This window comes from Temnothorax longispinosus, chromosome 10 (assembly GCF_030848805.1).
Source record: "Temnothorax longispinosus isolate EJ_2023e chromosome 10, Tlon_JGU_v1, whole genome shotgun sequence".
NCBI lineage: Eukaryota > Metazoa > Arthropoda > Insecta > Hymenoptera > Formicidae > Temnothorax > Temnothorax longispinosus.
Genome location: NC_092367.1, coordinates 5,473,676 through 5,492,838, shown reverse-complemented (window position 1 = coordinate 5,492,838; position 19,163 = coordinate 5,473,676). Strand labels below are relative to the sequence as shown.

The following is a 19,163-nucleotide window of genomic DNA, read 5'->3' as shown; positions in this document are numbered from 1 at the left end:
CAAAATGATATAGTTTCGATTTTTGATCTCATCCTCTTAACCCCGAAACAACTTTTTAATTGATTCAACTCAAGAGAAAAATATTGAGAAAAATTTAAATATATCGTATCGCGGATATAATTCGTATAGCGTATAAACTCTAAGAATAAATTCTTAAAATACGCGCATTTTGATTATTGAGCTACAACCCCTTCGCAAGAAAACCATCCCATCTTCCTGGCTTAAGAGAGAACTGTACTTAAAATGAATAAAATTATTTTACGACTAAATATTGTTTACTAAATTCTGAACACTAAAATAAAAAGAAAGAGTACTTCACTCTTGAGACTGTTAGGGGGTAGTTTTCCATCAAACGGCTAGGGTACAAAATCTGAAACTTCATATTTTTGTGATACAAATTATCCTGAATCGAGTCTACAAGTAGCAATTGATTCTGCTGATGAGAACGAGTACTTTACTCTTGAGACTAATAGGACTGAGTTCTATTAGGAGCTGTTTGAAGCAGAAGGGATGAATATATTAAGTTTATTTGTATGGTACAAATTAGTACAAATTCAGTCCTTCAAATTTCTGTATTTAATTTTCTTTTTTTTTCTTGTGGTCTTTCTAGCTTAATGCTAAGGTAGCACCGCCACGATTTTCTCCGAAATGGCACAGGATACAAAATTGTTATTAGTGGTACAAAATAGTACAAAATGGGTACTAAATATTCTGATAGGTCCGGTTTGATTCTGCCGATTTGGTCCTGCTAGCTTAGAAGAGGTGATTTGAACACAGACCCTGCCGTACTCTGATTCCACCTCACAATAATGACAATAATAATAATAAAAATAGTTTCGTGGTCCTTTACCGATTATGCATTATCAAAAAAGTCACTGAGCAGTCTTCGGTATGCGTTAACTTAAATTCGAAAACTTCGCGCACATCTCGTTGTTCTTTTGATTGAGTCTGTAGGATCTGCCCGACGAGTGGATCTTCGAACGGCGCGTTTTCCTCAGTTTGTGCCGGCTACCGGGTATTCTCTCGATTTTGTAGACCTGATGCCTCACCGTGGTGGCCGGCTGGCTCAATCTCATGCACAACGCCACAGGCCCGCTAAAGTCCACGTTCGTGGACAGCTGGAGCTTCGGCTCCATCGCCATCGTGAATTCCGTCTTGCTCTGTACAAAACTCGTGTGCACTCTGGTGCCGCCGTGGACCATCACGCCGGCATCCATCTCAACGAGAGAGCGCGCGTTCCTCGACCACAGGCTCAGCTGGATTTCACCGGCCAGCTCGAAGCTCACGGCGCCCTGAATATCGATCTCGGCGACAAAACCGGATCCCAATGGCACGTATTCGTTATGACTGTACAAGGAAGCGAGGGCTTGGAAGGCGGGGGTCCTCTGGTCCGCCGTGCCGGACCAGACGTGGCCCATCAGCTCGCCCTGTCCGGAGAAGAAGACGAACGGCCGTATCCCGACGTCGAGAAAGTCGATCTCCATTCCAGCGGTGGCCACCTCGTCGTCGGCTTGCACTTCATCCTGGCTCGAGACGAAGCTGCCGAGACCGCCGGCGAACAGTCCCAGCGAGAACATTACTTGCCGTTCCTTGTTACTCTCCAGCACGACATCCACGATGCCACGCTTCAGGAGGCCGGAATTCACTTCTTGGACGGTAACCAGAGAACCGTTGCTGTCGGGCGATCGCAGGAAGCTCCTGTCGAAGGCAGTGCTGAGGCCTCGCTGCGCTTTCACATGATAATTGTTGAGCGTCACGTTGCCACTTGTGTATATACTCCTCAGGTACTCGGCAAATCGCGCATCTCTCTCGGCAATTTGCGTCAAACGTTGACTTAGGTACTTACGGACTTCGTAGGCCGAATCGTTGCTATTCAAATATCTCACGAAGTCGTACAGGGTCTCTTTGGAAGGTTCGCTTTCGAGGATAATGTCCAGCGCGATCGTCCGCGCGCTGCTGTCCCTTCGCGGTCCTCCAATCTGATAGAAGACCCTGATGGCCGCGCTCTTCACTTCATCAGTCACAGCTTCGCGCGGCAGAGCCTTCAAAGCGCGCCAGGCGGCGACGCTGATGGCTTTGCTGTCGCTTAACGCGTGCACCAGCAACGTGGGTATCGCCGCCGCGCTCCTCAAGTTTCGCAGAGCTCGCAGGAACTTGAGCTTGCACTCCTCTCCGGTGCAGGTCTCTAGGCCCAGTTCTAGGCTAACTCGGGCTTTCTCTATTACCTCGGCGGATCCGTAATGCCGTGCCATCGCGCCCGCCGCGAGCGCGTAGGTCTCGGACACTTTGTCACTCTGCATCGTCTCCTCGGAACGTCTGAGGATATCCTTGGCAACGTCGACGTGAGGCGTCGGCGAGAGGGACAGTGCCCACAGATACCTCTCGGTCTCGTCGCCGGTCTCGTCCTGTCGAAGTATTTTCATGGCAGTTTGATGAGCGGGCAATGTAGACGCGGCGCCAAACACGTCCAGCAGCTGCATCTTTATCTTTTGATTACGCGGAGTCTTTAGGACCTTGTGCAACTCCTCGGGCGAGGCGTTCCTGACTAGAGGTAGAAGCTTGAGAAAGGCCGATGCGGATTTCGCCGTGCCCAGCGCGGAAGCGGTGAGCGTTTTGTGATATTCTTCGATCGCCCGGTCGATCTGCAATGAGATGTATATTTAAGCCTTAATAAGTCAATGCAAAATATAGATATTAAGGTACTTATTACAAAGACTGAATTACGATTTTTATCGCATCTTGTCAATAGTCATTAATGTAATATTCAATGTCTCATATAGATGTTTACAAAAGAATGTTGATAAAAAAGAACGTTTAATTTTTAAAATAATTTTTTTTTAAAAGCGTATTTATATATGTAATTTTTTTCCTCAACAGCGATAATACTCGATGCCCTTGGAGGCGTACGACATAATGCATGCATATTTTTTTACTATTTATCTGTTTTTTCTAATTATATGCGTCAGAACGTTTTTTATAATGCATCAGAGTTATCTGTTTCTATCGTCCGGGAACAATAGAACAGACCTTGGACTAGGCAAAGGGATTTACCGTGGGACATCCGGCGTCAGGACATGTGGCGGGCATCGGTTGGAGCTCGATGCCGGTCTTTTTGTATTCAGGCTTGAGGAGCATCACCGCGTGCTTCGCGGAATTCGCCTGAACCGCAGTTGCGCTCGGGATCCCAGCTGCCTGTTTCAGCGTTCTCTCCGACACGACGCTTGTCCCGACGTCGGACTTGGCCACCAAGGTCATCTTGTGCGTCTCGTAATCGAACACGTGCTCCGGCAGCAGCGACTGTGTCAGCACGTACGTGGAATTGCGATAGCTCTCGAGTCTGACGGCGAACACCGGGTTCGGATGTTTCCTCGGCGGCGGCAATGTGCCGTGCGCGCAGGCAGTCTTTCGTTTCTCGATAACGTTATCTCCGGACGTCACGTAGGCCACGTTGCAGAGGCCGGAGGCGTCCCGTTGGCGCACCTCCTCGTCGAGCGTTCGGTACTGGAAGAGACTAGCTAGACCGCGCTTCAGGTTCGCGGACGACGCGCTCTCGGCCGGGTCCATGTACACGGCCTCGACGTCGCCGTGCCGCCAGAGAATGAAGAAGGGCTTCTCGGCGACCTGTTCTACCTTGGACGAGTGCTCCACGAAGCCCTCCGGTTCCGGGGCTCGTCGGGACTTGATCCATAACTGCGGTGAAAGTAACTGAAAGAGAATATCAGAATATTTATTAAAAGAAAAAAATATTGAGATTTGTTATATATTCGAGAATCGTGAACTCAAATTTCCTGGAGTATGTACTTACAAATTGTATATATTAAAATCTATTTCATTAAAATAATTACCTTGCATATTATTTCAACTGTAATATATTTTGCTAATAAGTATGTTTTGCATCAATCACTAATACATTTAAAATTTTTTTCGATAAATTGATAAATAGACTTAAATAGTTTAATCTTTCGACGCATAGAAATATTATAACGTCAAAAATTTGCTAATAACTGACTTATCAACAAATTATTTTCAAGGCTTTTTTTATGATTTTGTAACTCGAGAAACATTTTATCGCTCTCGGATAGAGGGTTATCAATATCCAGTGAAAGGATTATCAATATCCGGCACGTCCTCTCTTAATAATATCAACGAACGTGTTTTTCATCGCATTGAAATCTTCTCGGAAGTTAGATGATAGGTGTTTTTTGTCTCTTGCATGAAATTTCTTTAAAGGTGGCTCAGACATGAGAGAATGAATATGCACATAGGTCGAAACAACTTATCTGGTTTTGAATTCCATTATTAACTGATTGTGACATTTCGCGATAACAGCACGTGCGGAACAAAAATATGTTCATGGTATGTAATAATTAATTTTATTTTAATAATTCTTCTTTTCTGTGCTAAGATACGAGTAATTTTTCGAAAGAAATAAATATAATAATTTATTACGTAAAATTGTCTTATTTATCAATACATTAGCTGCAATGAAATAAGCGTGATATAAAATATATTTTGATATATCAAGTGTTTGAATAGATCTTTACAATTAATATAATGTTGTAAGTGAATTTGTATATGCGTTTAAATAATTAAATTTGCATTTTAATAAAAAATAGATAACTAGTTTCTTCTTCATTTAACATTTACATTTTTTTTTATTTCATAAGTTTGAAGTGGACGTGCACGTGTGTAAATAATGTTAAGCAAAATTTGCATAACGCAAACTCACTAGAGTATGTATCTTCTTAACAACAAACACTTGACGCATTGATATATTAAGACACTTTTACGATTTAACTATTACATTTATTTCTTTGAGAAATTTATTACTTGTTTTTCGAAAGTTATTTATATAATTAATATAGATGTTGCATAGAAAACAGAAACTAATTCTCTCTCTTTATCTGTCTCTAAAATAAAAACTGAAATAAAACAAAGGATGACTCAAACCATTAAAATTATTCGATATTTTCGATATCGTGACAAAGAACCTTAACGAAGACGTTCCGGCTCGCGATGCTTGATTTGAAAATAACGGACAGAGTGCCATACCTCGAATTTCAGTAAAAAGATATTGGGATCGTTGGAATCCTGCCATAGGGCGGTGATGTCCAGCTCGCCGGTGAGTCGGTAGCCGACGTCACCCCCGGATTTCGGCGGTTCGGCCTCTCTGAAGATAAGCGTGTTCGTCAGCGTGTATTTGTGGCCGCTTCCTAACTCCCAGCCCCTGGTGCCGCCAGCTACGGCTGCAAGTATTACGCATAATTTCCAGTAGTTACTCGTTATCGCGCGACAAATCATCGTGGGTCTTTGAGGTAGATGTGTTGTGTGTGTGTGTGTGTGCGTGCACGTGTGTGGATGTATGCGTATATGGACCGTACGTTCGACACCGTCACCGATCGCGAGTCGCGCGTCGACTGACAATGACGACGCCAGGCACTCCAGGCAGGCGACGAGGATCGCTCCTCTCTCTCGAGACAGTTTGAGAAGAGACGCACGATACGCACTACGCGTGTGTGTGCACGTGTCTGTGTACGTGAGCGAGTGCCTCTGTGCGTGCATGCGTGTATGTAAACGGAATACCGTTAATTCGCGCGGAGTCCGTGTTACACGACGGGCGAGAATGGGCGTCGCGTGTGATCTTTTTTTTATTTTTTCCCCCTTTTCTTTCTTTAACGCCTTGAGAGATTGTTGCGTGAAACGATTCGACGAGTTTTTCAAAATCGCTTGAAACGTTTCCTTTTTTAATTACGTTTCGACGATGAGAATAATTACCTGGTGCCATTCGACAGTACGAACCTGTAAAAAAAAAAAAAGAATTTTTTTGTACTTTTCATCGAGAAATGAAGGACAGGGTGTTCAATAAAATATGATACTATTCATTTGCCTATCAAGACACGTGCCAGTCTTAACATTTTTTTACGTATGTTTATGCAGTGATTACTGAGGTTGTTATCAGTTTCACTTATCGTGTCTCTAATATAGATGCGGTAGCATAGTTCATCATAAATATATCTTTTTATGTTACGAGGTCCGTTTAATTTTTTAAAAATTCTGTCCAACAGATTCAAAACGTACAGACCAAATAGATTCTTTTTTTAAATTATACAAGCAATAAAAAATTATTCTATATTTCTTGCGTGTCTCTTCGCGAGGGAAGGTGCCGGTCAGCCGGTTGTACTAGAATTTACTGAAGCAACAGCATCGTACTTCAATGGACCGCCATGTTCCGGCCGGCTCGTACGGCGCATTTTTCAATGAACTACTTTGGGGAGACGGGGGGAGACGAGGGGCCACCGTGGGGAATGACCAGGCCCGGGAATGCGGTGCGAGGGGAGGGGTAGGCTCGCGCGGACAGGGTGGGAGTGGAAGCAGAAAAGGCAGGGGGAACGACGGTATTAGGAACCGCCGGTAACTCACCGAGGAGCGTCAAAAGGTAGACCAGGCAGACGGCGAGCATCCTGGCCGTGCCCCGAAGACAACCGGCCATCCTATCCTCGCTCCCGCTGTCGTCCTGCGCTGATGCGCCGTGCCGTGCCGCGACGTCCGCTCCGCTCCGTTCCGCTCCGCTCCGCTTCTGACCGCGCTTCTTCGCAACCTCTGCGGGTAAACACGAATAATTAGACGGGGCAGGCCTGCGTTATCGTGGTCCCCCCCGGTTCAGAAACCCCTGGCCCCCCCCCTGCCCCCCGCCGCGGCCGCCGTCGCCGCCGACCGCGAGTCCACTCCGGGGGACTTGACAGGGTCCTTTGCCTGTGCGGTCCCCTCCTCGCCACGCGGGCCGCACACATGTACGCACGCATCCGTAACGAACGCTGGAGGAGAACGAGTATATCGGTGCCCCCCCTGATACTCCAGACCTCGGACTCCTCCGGAGCGCCTGCTACTGCGGGCTGTAAATCACATACGCGCCGCGCGCGCGGAACGTGTAATATCGCGAGATCGCTTGATGACACATCGTGGAATCAATGACCGTCGCGTAAAAACGCGAGATGTGCGTGGAGAAAAGAGCCCATTACGAGTGCGGAAGCCGTGGCCAATTTGTCCGATCCGGACTGACGAGTGCGCGCTATACCGAGTGTCCCGGCTTCTCGGTGCTTCCCGTGGTCGACATACCGGAAACTATAATTTATTTTTCTCTCGACGAAAATTTCCTCCGATCCTAGTTTTTGTCCAGATTATTTCCACCTTTCCATTTAAATCTATCCGCGGATATGTCACGGATGCACCGATTAAAACGCTCGGCTTGGCGCCGTCTCTTTTTCTAGACACTATGGTCTTACCTACGATATGAAAGAATAAAAAAACAGAAAAGGAAAATTTACTCACTCTCTTAGCAATATTTTAATACGTTCTATCACCAAGACTGGTTAGTTTGACGAAAAAAAACAAAATCCTTTTGATAACAAGCTTATTTCGGGTCGACGAGCGTAGAGAGACGTTATCAAGCTCACAGAGCGAGCGGATTAGAATGACAATCCGATGACACTCGCAGCGAGCGTTCGCGTGGCCTGTACTCGGCGGCTAAGCAGAGCGAGCGGATTCCAAAGTGCAACTGGCGCGAGTAAATAACTAAATAACATTTCGATAAGGCGCAGTCCAATCGGAACGGCGAGGACGACGGAACGCGGACCGACCGGAGCGGACTCGAGGCTCGACGCGCGACCGCCGCCGGACGAAATGGAGAACGCGCGAGAGCGAGATAATACGCGTCATGGATCTACGAGGCAACTGTCTGCGAAGGTCGGTGAGCGACCACGTCGAACGAGATGTCGCCGTTCCGTCCGAGGCGAATAGTAACGAACGTTCCTGGGTATAGCGTTCTTATCAATTAACCGTGGCCTTTGAACTCGACGATTTCGATGACCTCACCGACGTCGTCGTTCATCGATACCCGGCCGCTCGTCGACTCGTTCGCGACGTTAGACAGTCGCGCGCCTAATGTGCCGATTAACTTCCGTTTATGCATAATAAATGGCCTTTGAATCGACGGAGGCGAACAACGTATAATAAATTGAGCTAATAAATGCAGATTTCAATGTAAAGTTTAATCGCAGGCTGTAAGCTGTAACGTGAAATCGTGTTCTCTAACAATTTGTTATTAATTTCTCGTACAAATGGTATAAAAACAGGAAAAAGATTGATATAGAGTGATTTAAAAACGACTTGAATTTCTTATTTTTAATATTAAATCCATATATCTCAAGCATATTTATTAATTAGATATTTAATACTTGTTTTTTTCTTTATTTTCCTTATGCATGCGTTAGATTTTCTACGCATATCTTTAACTCATGCGATCGATTTGAAAGTTAAAGAACTTGATATGTCGATATATAGGGTGTCCAGTTTGGAGCATATTCCTTAAGATGGCACAGCAATCCATTTCCTGAAGAAACGCAATATCTTATTTTGATAAAGATATAACGTTTCTTAAAAATATTTTTTTATAATCGAGTCTAAAAATTAATCTAATTATCCGCTTGAAAATTTAATTAAAGTAAGATATTATTTTAAGAGAAATATAACTGTAGAACAGGCTGGAAAAAGACGCTAACTAGCGTCAAAGCTGCGAGCCACTTCTTCGAATCGATAAAATAACATTTGTCGGCAACTAGAATTAACCATTGCATTTATGTTAATTTACGTTTTCAAAAGAATTTAAATAGGTAGTCACATGCTTAGTATTAATTAAAATTTAAAGAGGAAGCAATTATTGCTTGAAATCTCTTTGCCAACAATCGATTTAGTAAATATTTTTCTGGTCAATTATATAATTACATATATATATACATCCCAATTATTGCGAATTTTAATAAAATTATAAATTAATAGATAACTCGCGTAGTCTTATTTAAATTGCCGATTAAAACAAAAAATTTGTAGAAATTGTTGCTAACATAAAAATTTAATGTGGAACACATTGATAACTTTTAAAACTACATAATTATGTAAATTTTACTAAAATTCGGTGGCATAAAATCATGCTTTTCCAGCCGCATCTATTTGTAATAATCGTTTTACATGATTCCATCGGAAATATACGAAGCTTTACATTTCGGTTATACATTGCAATTTTGTCATAAGTAATTTTGCGAATCCAATGTATGCCATTATTCCATTTGTTATTGCATGTTATAATACGCATATGAATAAATAAATGTATTAATTAGCTGCTCAAATATACATAAACGAGCGGAAAGAGCGGAAATATATCGATAGCGTCGGATAATCGGCTCTTTTCGTGCATTATTTCTTCGGATCAGCGAACGACAAGTATTCTTGCAAGAAAACGCCAAGTGCGAGAAGAAAAGTGAAATCTTGCGTGACATTTGCGCGTTTATATAAGCTGCTTCAGAAGCGATGGCCGATAATTTAGGCTGAATAATATTATTTAAAAAATATTTATTGTAAGAAATGTGTGTGTCAGCTGTCAAAAACAGCAAGAGCCAAAAGCGAAATGGCTTTATTAATTGCTGATTGCAAAGATTGAAAAACTGGTTGCAAAACGTATTATTTAAATAAACGTACCAACGTAATTATTTCTTTCTTTAAACATATATTATGTTGTACTTGACAAGTTCTTTCATTCTATAATATAAATCGCATTAAAATTAAAATTATTCCCGAAACTTTGTCGTATAGCATTAACAGACTTAAGTTACAGTATTATACGATCATTGAAATCAAATGAAATCTTCTCAAGAGTGTAAAAATCATATTCAATAAATATAAGAAACTTGTTTTCTATTAAACATGCGTTTTTTTCTATTAAAAACACATGCGTGAAAGTATATTTTTGCGATTGCGGCATGAATAATACGGTGGTAATTTCGCAATTTGAGGTATTAACGATACCGTAATTTTTCGAGCAAGCGTCGCGAGCTTTCCTCCTGAAACATCCTGTACAAACCTGCGGAAGTAACCGTTCGGAAGCCGCAACCAACGAACAAACGAACGAACGAACCAACGAACGGGCGAATGAGCGAGCGCGAGCGCGCTAAATAATCATAACTCAGAGAGACATTTGTAACGCCAGCCTCTCGCTCGTATTTATCGCTGTTGTTGGACGGTTTGTTGCAGCAATAACGGTAATGGGCCTCCCCCGCCTCCGGCCTCTCGCACTCCCCTCCCTGCGCCTCCACCTCCGCCCCGACCCGGTCTCGCGCGCTCTCTCGCCTCGCCGGCCACCCCTTGCCGAGCGATTTATCCTTGGGTAATTAGCACGGGTAATAATTAATGCGGCCGCGCATTGTGCTAATTATCAGCGAGAGAACCTTTTAAGAAATGAAAGAACATTCGAAATAAAACAGGGCGAGGACGGTAAGGGGGAAGGCGAGGGGGTAGATACGTCGGTAGCGGCGAAGAAGACCAGAAGGAGAGTGTGAGGGTGGAAGAAAACGGACCGAAAAGAAAGGAGGAGGAATGAGGAGAGAGCTCTCCGCGACAACACGCGTGTTTGTACAGGGTGACTTGGTACTGTCGAGAGAGAGAGAGAGAGAGAGAGAGAGAGAGAGAGAGAGAGAGAGAGAGATTTTAATCATAAATTCTGTTAAAAATCTGAAATATATATAATAGGAGAAATGTTTGTCATTCAATATTTCAATTCATCCCAATGAGAATTTCTGCCGACATAGATTCTACTCGTAAAATTTATTTAAAAGTAAGATTTTATTGTCGCGTTTATACCTCATAAAATTAATTCTTAATATTCCTATCTACGATATATCGAAAAACCTATATAGAAAATTAGATTTCCACTTTCAACCGCGAATTGTAATAATAATCGTTACAAAATCTCTTTCACTGTAGAAAGGTGAACTAAGCCGTTTGTTATTCCAAGAATTACAAAGGGAGGAAGGAAGATCTCTCGCGCGGAGATAAAACTCCAGTGTACAGTTCCCTGATGAGTTTCCTCTGGAATTAACTTGCAATATTAAATAACTGTCGAGTTCTTTCTAATGTTCAAAAAATAATCCGCATGTTTCTAAATCGCAATATTTGCGCGGTCGAGAGGATACGGGGATGAGTCACGATCCTAGGGCATCCACACGCTATCTGCGAGAAGAGAGAGAGAGAGAGGGGGGGAGAGAGAGAGAGAGGAAAGTCCGTGCGGACTCGCGACAGCCAGCGTAGCCGAGTAGCTATCCATCAGGCTGCTTTTGTCGCCCTAATGAGAGCTTGAATTATTCAACCTGGAGACTCTCGTCTCCCGTCCTGCCCCGGTTACCCCTAACGTCGATTCCCTTCTTCCGCGCCGAGACGGCCGCTCGTCCGCGACGCTCGCATAAGGCCCGCTCGCGCTAGCTCGCAAGTCCTTCATTCCTTTACGTGCATATACGCGACCGTTAATGCGCCTCTTCTTCCGGTTAGCGACAAACTTAGCGAGAACGGCCGCTGCGCCCGAGGGAAAATCAATTCGAGTCTAAGCGATGTCTAAACGGCACGTATCGTTATGTAAATACGATAATCCCGGCAGGTGGGGTCGTTTAATTATAATTATAATGCGCGGTAACGTATAAAGATAATAAACTGTAACGTTAAATGTGATCGCAAGATCGAAAATGATATTTTTATAACACTATCGATAATCTGCGTCTCTTTTAAAATTATTCTGCCTGTCTCGTTGTCATAATATTGAATTTTTCATGGAAGGCAGCGCTTTAATTACAATTAACATATACATGAATTCGCGCGCGCGCGAAATCTATCAGAATATTTTTAACTCTCAAACGCGGGGTAGTGTTACCGATCTGGTGGCATAATATTCATATGCATAACTTTTACGCGGCTCTCACTCTCCTTCATTCCATTTGAATTTACCCGTTATACGCTGAAATGTATATACAAATATCGTTTTTAATGGCGAATATTTCGTACGTTTGTACCGGCGCGGTTCGGTGGCAAAACATTAAACGCAATCAAATGAAAATGTGATATCAAAATAACGTGATGGAATTTCTCCGTGAAGTGCATTAATAAGCGTTAATAATCACATAAATGCCGCCAAGGTATTATATTTCGGTCTAAGCAACTAAAACAGCTTGATGGACGTTGAACGAAATCATGCGCGTGTCTTCTCGTATAGTGAACCGCCATTTTCAGAGTTCCTTTTTATTGTAATTTCATGAGACTCTCAAATATATAATTTTTTTATAATTGACGAGAGGGAGAGATCACTTTTCGAGACACGAGTGAATTTTAAAACGATATGCTTTCGCGTATCTCGCAACTCCAGTATCGTCCAATCTCAAAGTTCCCTTTTCGCAATATAACGGTATTAATAACTGACGCGCGATCGTGCGAATCAGGACGCGGCCGGGGCTGGAATTCCGGCGGCAACCACCCATTTAAGGGCCACTTCCGAGCAACGGCTGCCGGCGAAGAGCGCGCTGTCGACCAATTTCTTAAGAATTTTACAGCCCCAGCTAAACTTTCGTGATTAACTACTTCCGTAGTTGTTTTCAAAAGTGGAGCGTATATTACACCCGCTTGAACACGCCCGGGACGTCGTTTTGGTCCTCGGAAGGGAACGTCTAAATACGAGCTTTTACCGGCCGACCTCCTTCGCGCGACGACGCCCGGCGGCGTCGCGCACGCCCCGACGCCCCCCCCCCCCCCGCATTCACGGCGCTTCTATTTCGCAAAGCTCATTTCCCCACCGAGATAATTGCACTGTGATATCGCGCGGCTCATCCTTCCTTCTTCTTCTTTTTTTTTTACGTCCTTGCGGAAGCAGCTCGTCGTTCCCAGGACGACGGCGGCGGCTTTTATTGCGCTTCTTTACACGCTGATGGGCTCACCCTTACCTTTACGTTTACCGCCGCGAGACGTCCCTCGGAAACTTTCTAAGTCGATAAAGCTTCCGCCAACTCACCTTCGAGATTTTCGCATACGCCTCTTACGCCGCGCACAACCGGATGAAAAGGTACATCGACATCCTCGATCGACCGGGAAACAGGGGGGAAAGAAATCGTTTTTACGGGTCGTTTTACCGTTTGAGGGAAGATCGCGTTTTTTTAACTTAAATTTAAAGAAGTTATTTTATTGTAGCACAGCAGTCAATTATCCTTGGTACAAATTCAAATCGACTTAATAAGAATTTATATTTTTAAAATATCATAACGTCTCTTGAACATAAATAATACTCTTAATTTTATTTCTGTTTTTATCTCACTATCACTATATAAATTCTTGCAAAGAGCTTTAAAATTGTGATGGATAATACATGGTCGGACGTGCACGTATAAAAATATTAAACAATTTTGAAAGATAAAGAAATTCAACTCCAAATTTTTCGAAAAACCCATTGCTAAAGTTAAAATCGCACGTACGTTATCATAAAACCTGTTATTTTCTTTAATTATTATAATTATGCAATATTATACACGTAATTTCCAGTCCAAAGAGTAACATGGGATTGCCCCGTTTCAGGATACGACAGGAAACCTTGACATCCCTCTTTCCCTCGAAACGGAAAGTGCGTAATCGAAGAGGGAGCAGACCGCGCGTAACCAATGGAGAAACGCCACGGCTAAGGAAGCACAATCGGCGAGAGACGCTGGGCGCTTGAGGAAAAGAGCCAGGACGACGGGGGCCCGGCGGGGGACACCTTGTAGGGATAGGGAACGGGGCGACGGAGGGAGAACGAAAGAGGCGGCCGGGCCGCTACATCCGCGAAGCTATTATAACCGCTCGAGCGAATCTCTATTAAAACGTGTTTACACTGGCTTAGGGGTTGACTCAGGCCGCGCGCACCCCCTCACCCCCCTCTCCCCCCGCGGTCCTTGGTTTCAGCCAACTCGGGGCTTCGTGGTTGCCACCCTACACACATACACACACACGTATGTACATACACGCGTACGCGCGCGCCGGGGAGCTGTGTATACGGAGTAATGCCTATCTAATTGTCGCGTGTATGAATAGTGAATCCCGGAGCACTCGTGGCTATGAGCCAGATCCGAGCTAACACAAGGGAGGAGCCATATGAGCTAATCTATATTATGATAGCCCGACCTCCGGGGGTGCGCTAGTTCGCCTCCCCTCCTCGTCTCTCTCTCTCACTCTCTTCGTTACCCTCGTTGCTGGCGCTACTATGCTGTTACTCTACACGACACGCGGCCGTACACCGCTGATCGTTGATGGTGGTCGCTGGTGGTAGATACTCTTACAGAAGAAGCGCAGTACAGTCGTTTATTCCCCTTCCTTTTCCTTTCGTCTCTTTTAGCCGCGCGGAGGAGCTTTTTGAAACGGATTATTATATATGCGTGAGTAAACATAGATATACCATTAAGATACGGGAAAATAAAGACGCGGTATATAGGAAGATATTGTTTGTTTTAGGGAAAGTAATTCTTCTCTTATATAGAATTAATATTTGCACAATGGAAAAATCATTTTATCGTATTTTCTATTTTTTTCTCAGTTACAGTTAGTGGGATTAATCTTTGTAAAAGATATCGTATAAAAGATAACGGAACATTTAATTGTCTTTAGTCGCGAGGAATGTTTCAGATGTAACTCGAAGAACGAATTTGGCGCTGAAATATTAACGTATTAATTGGCGCCAACTGACGCGATGTTATTATTGACAATTTCCGTTTCCGTGGGACACCATAAAACCTAATACGCTCCCTGTAAGAAATTCGACGTCGTTGATAGTGGCCGGAATTAGAATCTTGTTAATGAGAAGGTGGAAGGAAGGGGGGAACTATGTGCACGTACGCTCGAGCACGTATATTCAGGCTGGGTCCCTCGTTCCCCTAACCCCGTTTATTATTAACGCTCGTTTATTATTATCTATTCGCGCGGCTGGCTCGCCCCCGTTACATTTTCTGATGAGGTTATATTACCGCGAATTCTCACGTGTGGTTTATTGAAATTTCGTATCGCACGCGGGCGCCGCGCGTACGGGCCTCCCCGCGCCGCGCGTCTTACCCCTCGTTAAATAAGTAATCGCTTGTTACATACTGAAGCTATCACGCCGCTTACTTACGCTATACTCGCTGCGGGACTCGGCTCGCTGTGTTTTTCCCGCATCCCTCGGGTGAAATCTCGTTTACTTTGCGCCGCTTCCGCGCGGTCAGACCAGAGACTAATCCCTTCAGCTGAAAAAGAAAGAGAGTCGTTATAGAAAATATTTTTGTACCATTCTTTCCAAGTGTACTTTTATAGCTACGTAAAAATGGCATTACTACCCTTCTCTCTAAGTTTTCTCTTACTTTCAAAATTTATTCACGCACTTCTCGCACAGTCTACACACATCTCGAGTATCGCATTTTTTGATATGATAAAATAGAATACGGTAAATTAAGGCTAAACTGAAGAAAAAAGAAAAGAAAACCGGTTAATTGGGAAATATTTATTGGGAAATAAACGATTAATTACTACGAACTCGCTAAAGAAGATCCGCGATACTTTGAAAGAAGAACAATAGCTGATTGTTATCAGTGCCGATTGAGCGTCTTTGCGACGCCTCGCTCTTCGACAAAGAGACAAGAGAGGAAGAGAGAAGGGCAGGGAGAAAGAGAGAAGAGCGTCGTAAGCTCCTGTTAATTTATCACGACGGAAGTCTGGGGTTGGAACTACTCGTCGTAATATCTGCCGAGCCATCCTTCTCTCGTCCCCCTGAACGAGTTCCGTCCTTCCTCCTCCGTGCCCCTCCACGCTCTTCAGCCGTGGATGGGAGAACGTCTTATTTTATACACAAAGGCCCCCGTGATGGCGCGGGGCGTCGCAGGGTTTTCGACATAATGTCCCGACAGCTATTAAATGTGTATACGCACGCGAAGCAGACGGCACGTGACCATACGCGTGACGGGTAAAAGACGCTGCCGAGCGGTCACCCGGTAGCTTTTACCGAGTGTATCTAACGCGCCAAATTTACCGTGTCAAGCTTACGGGTCGTAAGATCGTGGAGAACATCGAGAAGAGCGATCAATTGATTATCGCTTGCGAAGGAAACGTCGCAGTCATATTTTGCTAAAAAAAAACAACGCATATATAAATTATACATAAATATATATTACGTTTAACTTTATTCTATGATATGGGTAAAATTTTTTTTTTAATTTACTGTGTTAATTATTTACTGGCGAAGTAAAAGTTTCTGATTTGGTTTTTTTTTTATTGGTCCGAGGTAATTGAATGAAGCTACTAAAATAGTGACAAATTTCTCTGTTTTTATTGTCAAATTGCGATAATTTTATTAATAATTTAAAATTTGAGAAGATCACACGCGGACTATGTCCGTATGTTTTCGTGGAATTGTATACGACGCAGACAAACGCACAAAATCCATTTCGCCAGTAGATACGGTTAAGTCAAACGTATTTGGGATACGCGTAATCGACTGGGCGTCGCGGACGAGAGAAGCGGAAGAGAGTGGTGGCATTTCGGGGCGTCGGGACGCCGGACGTCGCAATCTCGTCGTCCCGCCCACCCTTCTTTTCCGTGCCACTCGACGTGCGCCATTGTGATGGTAATACGTCTGGTCGGGAATCAGGGTCGGGAGCTATGTCATTCGAGAATTAATCGCTTCTTCCACGGTCTATTAAATTGCGACCGCAAGCGCGCCGGTCGCTTCTTCAGCGAAACTTACGTTAAAAATATACTCTTTGTAGCAATGAACGTCGCTGATATGTGACCATAATTAATGATTTACTATTTAACCTGAGAACGGGCACCTAGGGTAATTTTTACACCCCAGTATCGAAAAAATAAACCTCAGTAATTTTAATGTGCTTGTTTCGTTTTTAAATACTTTTTGGTTTTTCCTTACTTTTTCCAGAAAATATTGAGTAAATCTATATATACATACTGCCCTCAGAACAATGACTTTTCAATGTAAAAATCAGGCACTCGATCCCAGGTCCAAATAAAAACACTTTTAATCGCTACAAGTGGATAATGTCAGACTTAGTCAGATCGAATTACCCGGAGGAGGTATATTTCGCGATATCAGATATTAGATATTTAGCAAGAGATTCCAAATTTACGACAAATCTTTTTTAATTCTACAATTTCGTTCACGTCGAAGTCCGACGCTTCACTTCCGGTGAAACTCCCGGCCGAGACATCGCCAATTTGATAACGGCCGAACACTCGCCAATAGATAGGCGGACAGAGACACGCGGGTGCTTCTCAGATCAAGAGATAAAAAGGGGGAAAGTAGGAAGATGGGGAGCGAGGTGGACCGGGAGAGCGGGATGAAGAAGCACGATAGACACGCTACGGATACCGGAAGGCAAGAGCCGAGGTTGGGTTGAGGGGCGCCATTACGTCCGGCCACCCTTCGGTCCTCCACTTACCCCTAACGACGTTCCGGGCAAATAAAAGTTGATTTCTCTCTCTCTCTCTCTCTCTCTCTCTCTCTCTCTCTCTCTCTCTCTCTTTCTCCCCGTACCCGCTCGCCGTTCCTCTCCCACTCCGCGTTTCTTACCATCCTCCCGCTCGCCTTCCTCCACCCATCACAGGCATCCCTCTGTGTCTCGTCCCTCCGTTTCGCCGTTTTATCTCTTTACGTGCCTTCCGCCTCATCAGCTGGCACAGGCCATTCGTCGGCACGGCATACGTGGACTCGCGCCAGTCGATAGAGGAAATTTTGGGTTGCTCTCGTGCCGAGTCTCGGACAGATCTGTCTAAAATCAAAATCACTTAGCCGACCGAACGGGAAATGTATATAATTGTAATTATTTAAATTTATACTCAATGAGAATAATTAATTAACTTTTTCTTTACAAAAAGATTTATTAAATTTCATAATTATTTTGAAGAATAATTCATATCTATATTTTGAGCCCCGAAAAATTATATTTTAGGAATTATATAATATATTTTATTGTTAATATTGTTACATTTTAATATTTTTTTTTAATAGTTTAGAGAAATGATTATCGCGTCGTCGTCCGTAAAAATCACGATGAAAAAAGAATCTATACATTTTTTCCTTCGAATTGATAAACTGCGCGAGATACTTGCTTCAATAAATAGCTGTCGTTTTAATACGCTTACTCGAGTCTCCAATTGTGAGAGAATGATCAGTCCTGCAGGTGATCGTTTTTATTGTAAGAATCAATCACGAGAAACAGGCGACGTGTATCGATACCGTTGCCTGTTACGAAACATTTAAAACGTTATAAAATATATGTATCTTCTATAGTTTGCGTCTTAAACTAATTACAAATGAACGATGCGCTACAACGGCTTTCTGTTACTCGAGTCGCTCGATCCGACGATTTGCACATAAAGAGATTAAGAATGACTAAGAATGAGTATTAACTTCTGCCACACTTTAGAATAGAAATTAATTTTATTTTCACAATTTCTGAATATTACTTTTCAATTTCGACTTATTTAGGCTACGGAATTTCATAGCTTTGTAAACGGAAATTATTATGTAGTATAAAAATTTAATGTTGCTCATTGTAATTTTATGATAAACGTCATAATAGTACAGTTGCTTGAAGTCTCAAAGAACGCGATTTCAAAAAAGAAAATTTTGGAACTCGATATGTTGAGGATTGTAGACACACAATTGTCTTTCGCAGTTACTTACGGGAGAGACGAGTGCGGAAATGCGCCGCGATACAAACATGAGCATGTGCTGGCTCTTAACGACCGGGGCGTAATGATCATTTGGCACGTGCCGGATCGCTTTCGATAAATCCGGCAAAGCGGCCGATAATGATAGGGCGGCGTCCGTGCTCCGAAGGGTGTCCCGTAAATATTTCCGGTTGCCGTTGACGATCCGTTGCGCTCGGGGTAATACAATACTCGGCGTAGAATCCATCCTATTCATTTGCATACGAGAGCCGTGTGCCGTGTACGCCATTATAACTCTATAAAACAGATAAAACAATAAACAGATAATCTATTCATCATGAATCACTATATCGAAATGTCACAAACAATAATAAATAATAGATTATTAATTAATACGAGTTATAATGTAGTTTCAATAGATTTCAACCGCGCTCGGAAATTGCTGACGATTGCACTAAGCGCTCGATTTGTCGTTAATTCGCGTCAATCGTCATTAATTCTGAGTCTCCGAAATCGAATAACACGTCGTAGGTCTCGAGAAACTAAAAGGGTTGAAAAGAATCACGGATTCCGGAGCGGCGTTCAGGTTCGCTGTCCTGGAATCTGGAGCGGCCTTCGGC

The 19,163-nt window shown here is 43.5% G+C and overlaps 1 protein-coding gene across 1 annotated transcript; it reads right to left on the bottom strand.

Annotated features, from left to right (window-relative positions):
- Positions 1-509: 509 nt before the first annotated feature.
- Mtp (microsomal triacylglycerol transfer protein) lies at positions 510-7,719 on the bottom strand. Its single transcript, XM_071790150.1, has 6 exons — positions 7,330-7,719; positions 6,421-6,600; positions 5,776-5,799; positions 5,053-5,246; positions 3,052-3,705; positions 510-2,642 (listed from the first exon to the last, which is right to left on the bottom strand). Exons 2-6 carry the CDS (start codon positions 6,488-6,490, stop codon positions 897-899), a joined length of 2,688 nt encoding a protein of 895 aa, XP_071646251.1. The 5' UTR covers positions 6,491-6,600; positions 7,330-7,719; the 3' UTR covers positions 510-896.
- Positions 7,720-19,163: the final 11,444 nt, after the last annotated feature.

What these genes read in the sequence shown, in the direction of transcription:
- Mtp (XM_071790150.1), bottom strand. Translation starts at nt 6,490, where the DNA reads ATGGCCGGTTGTCTTCGGGGCACGGCCAGGATGCTCGCCGTCTGCCTG. An exon ending in CTACCTTTTGACGCTCCTCG is followed by an intron (nt 5,800 to 6,420) that starts GTGAGTTACCGG and finishes TTTTTTTTACAG; the next exon opens with GTTCGTACTGTCGAATGGCA. An exon ending in GTACTGTCGAATGGCACCAG is followed by an intron (nt 5,247 to 5,775) that starts GTAATTATTCTC and finishes TAATACTTGCAG; the next exon opens with CCGTAGCTGGCGGCACCAGG.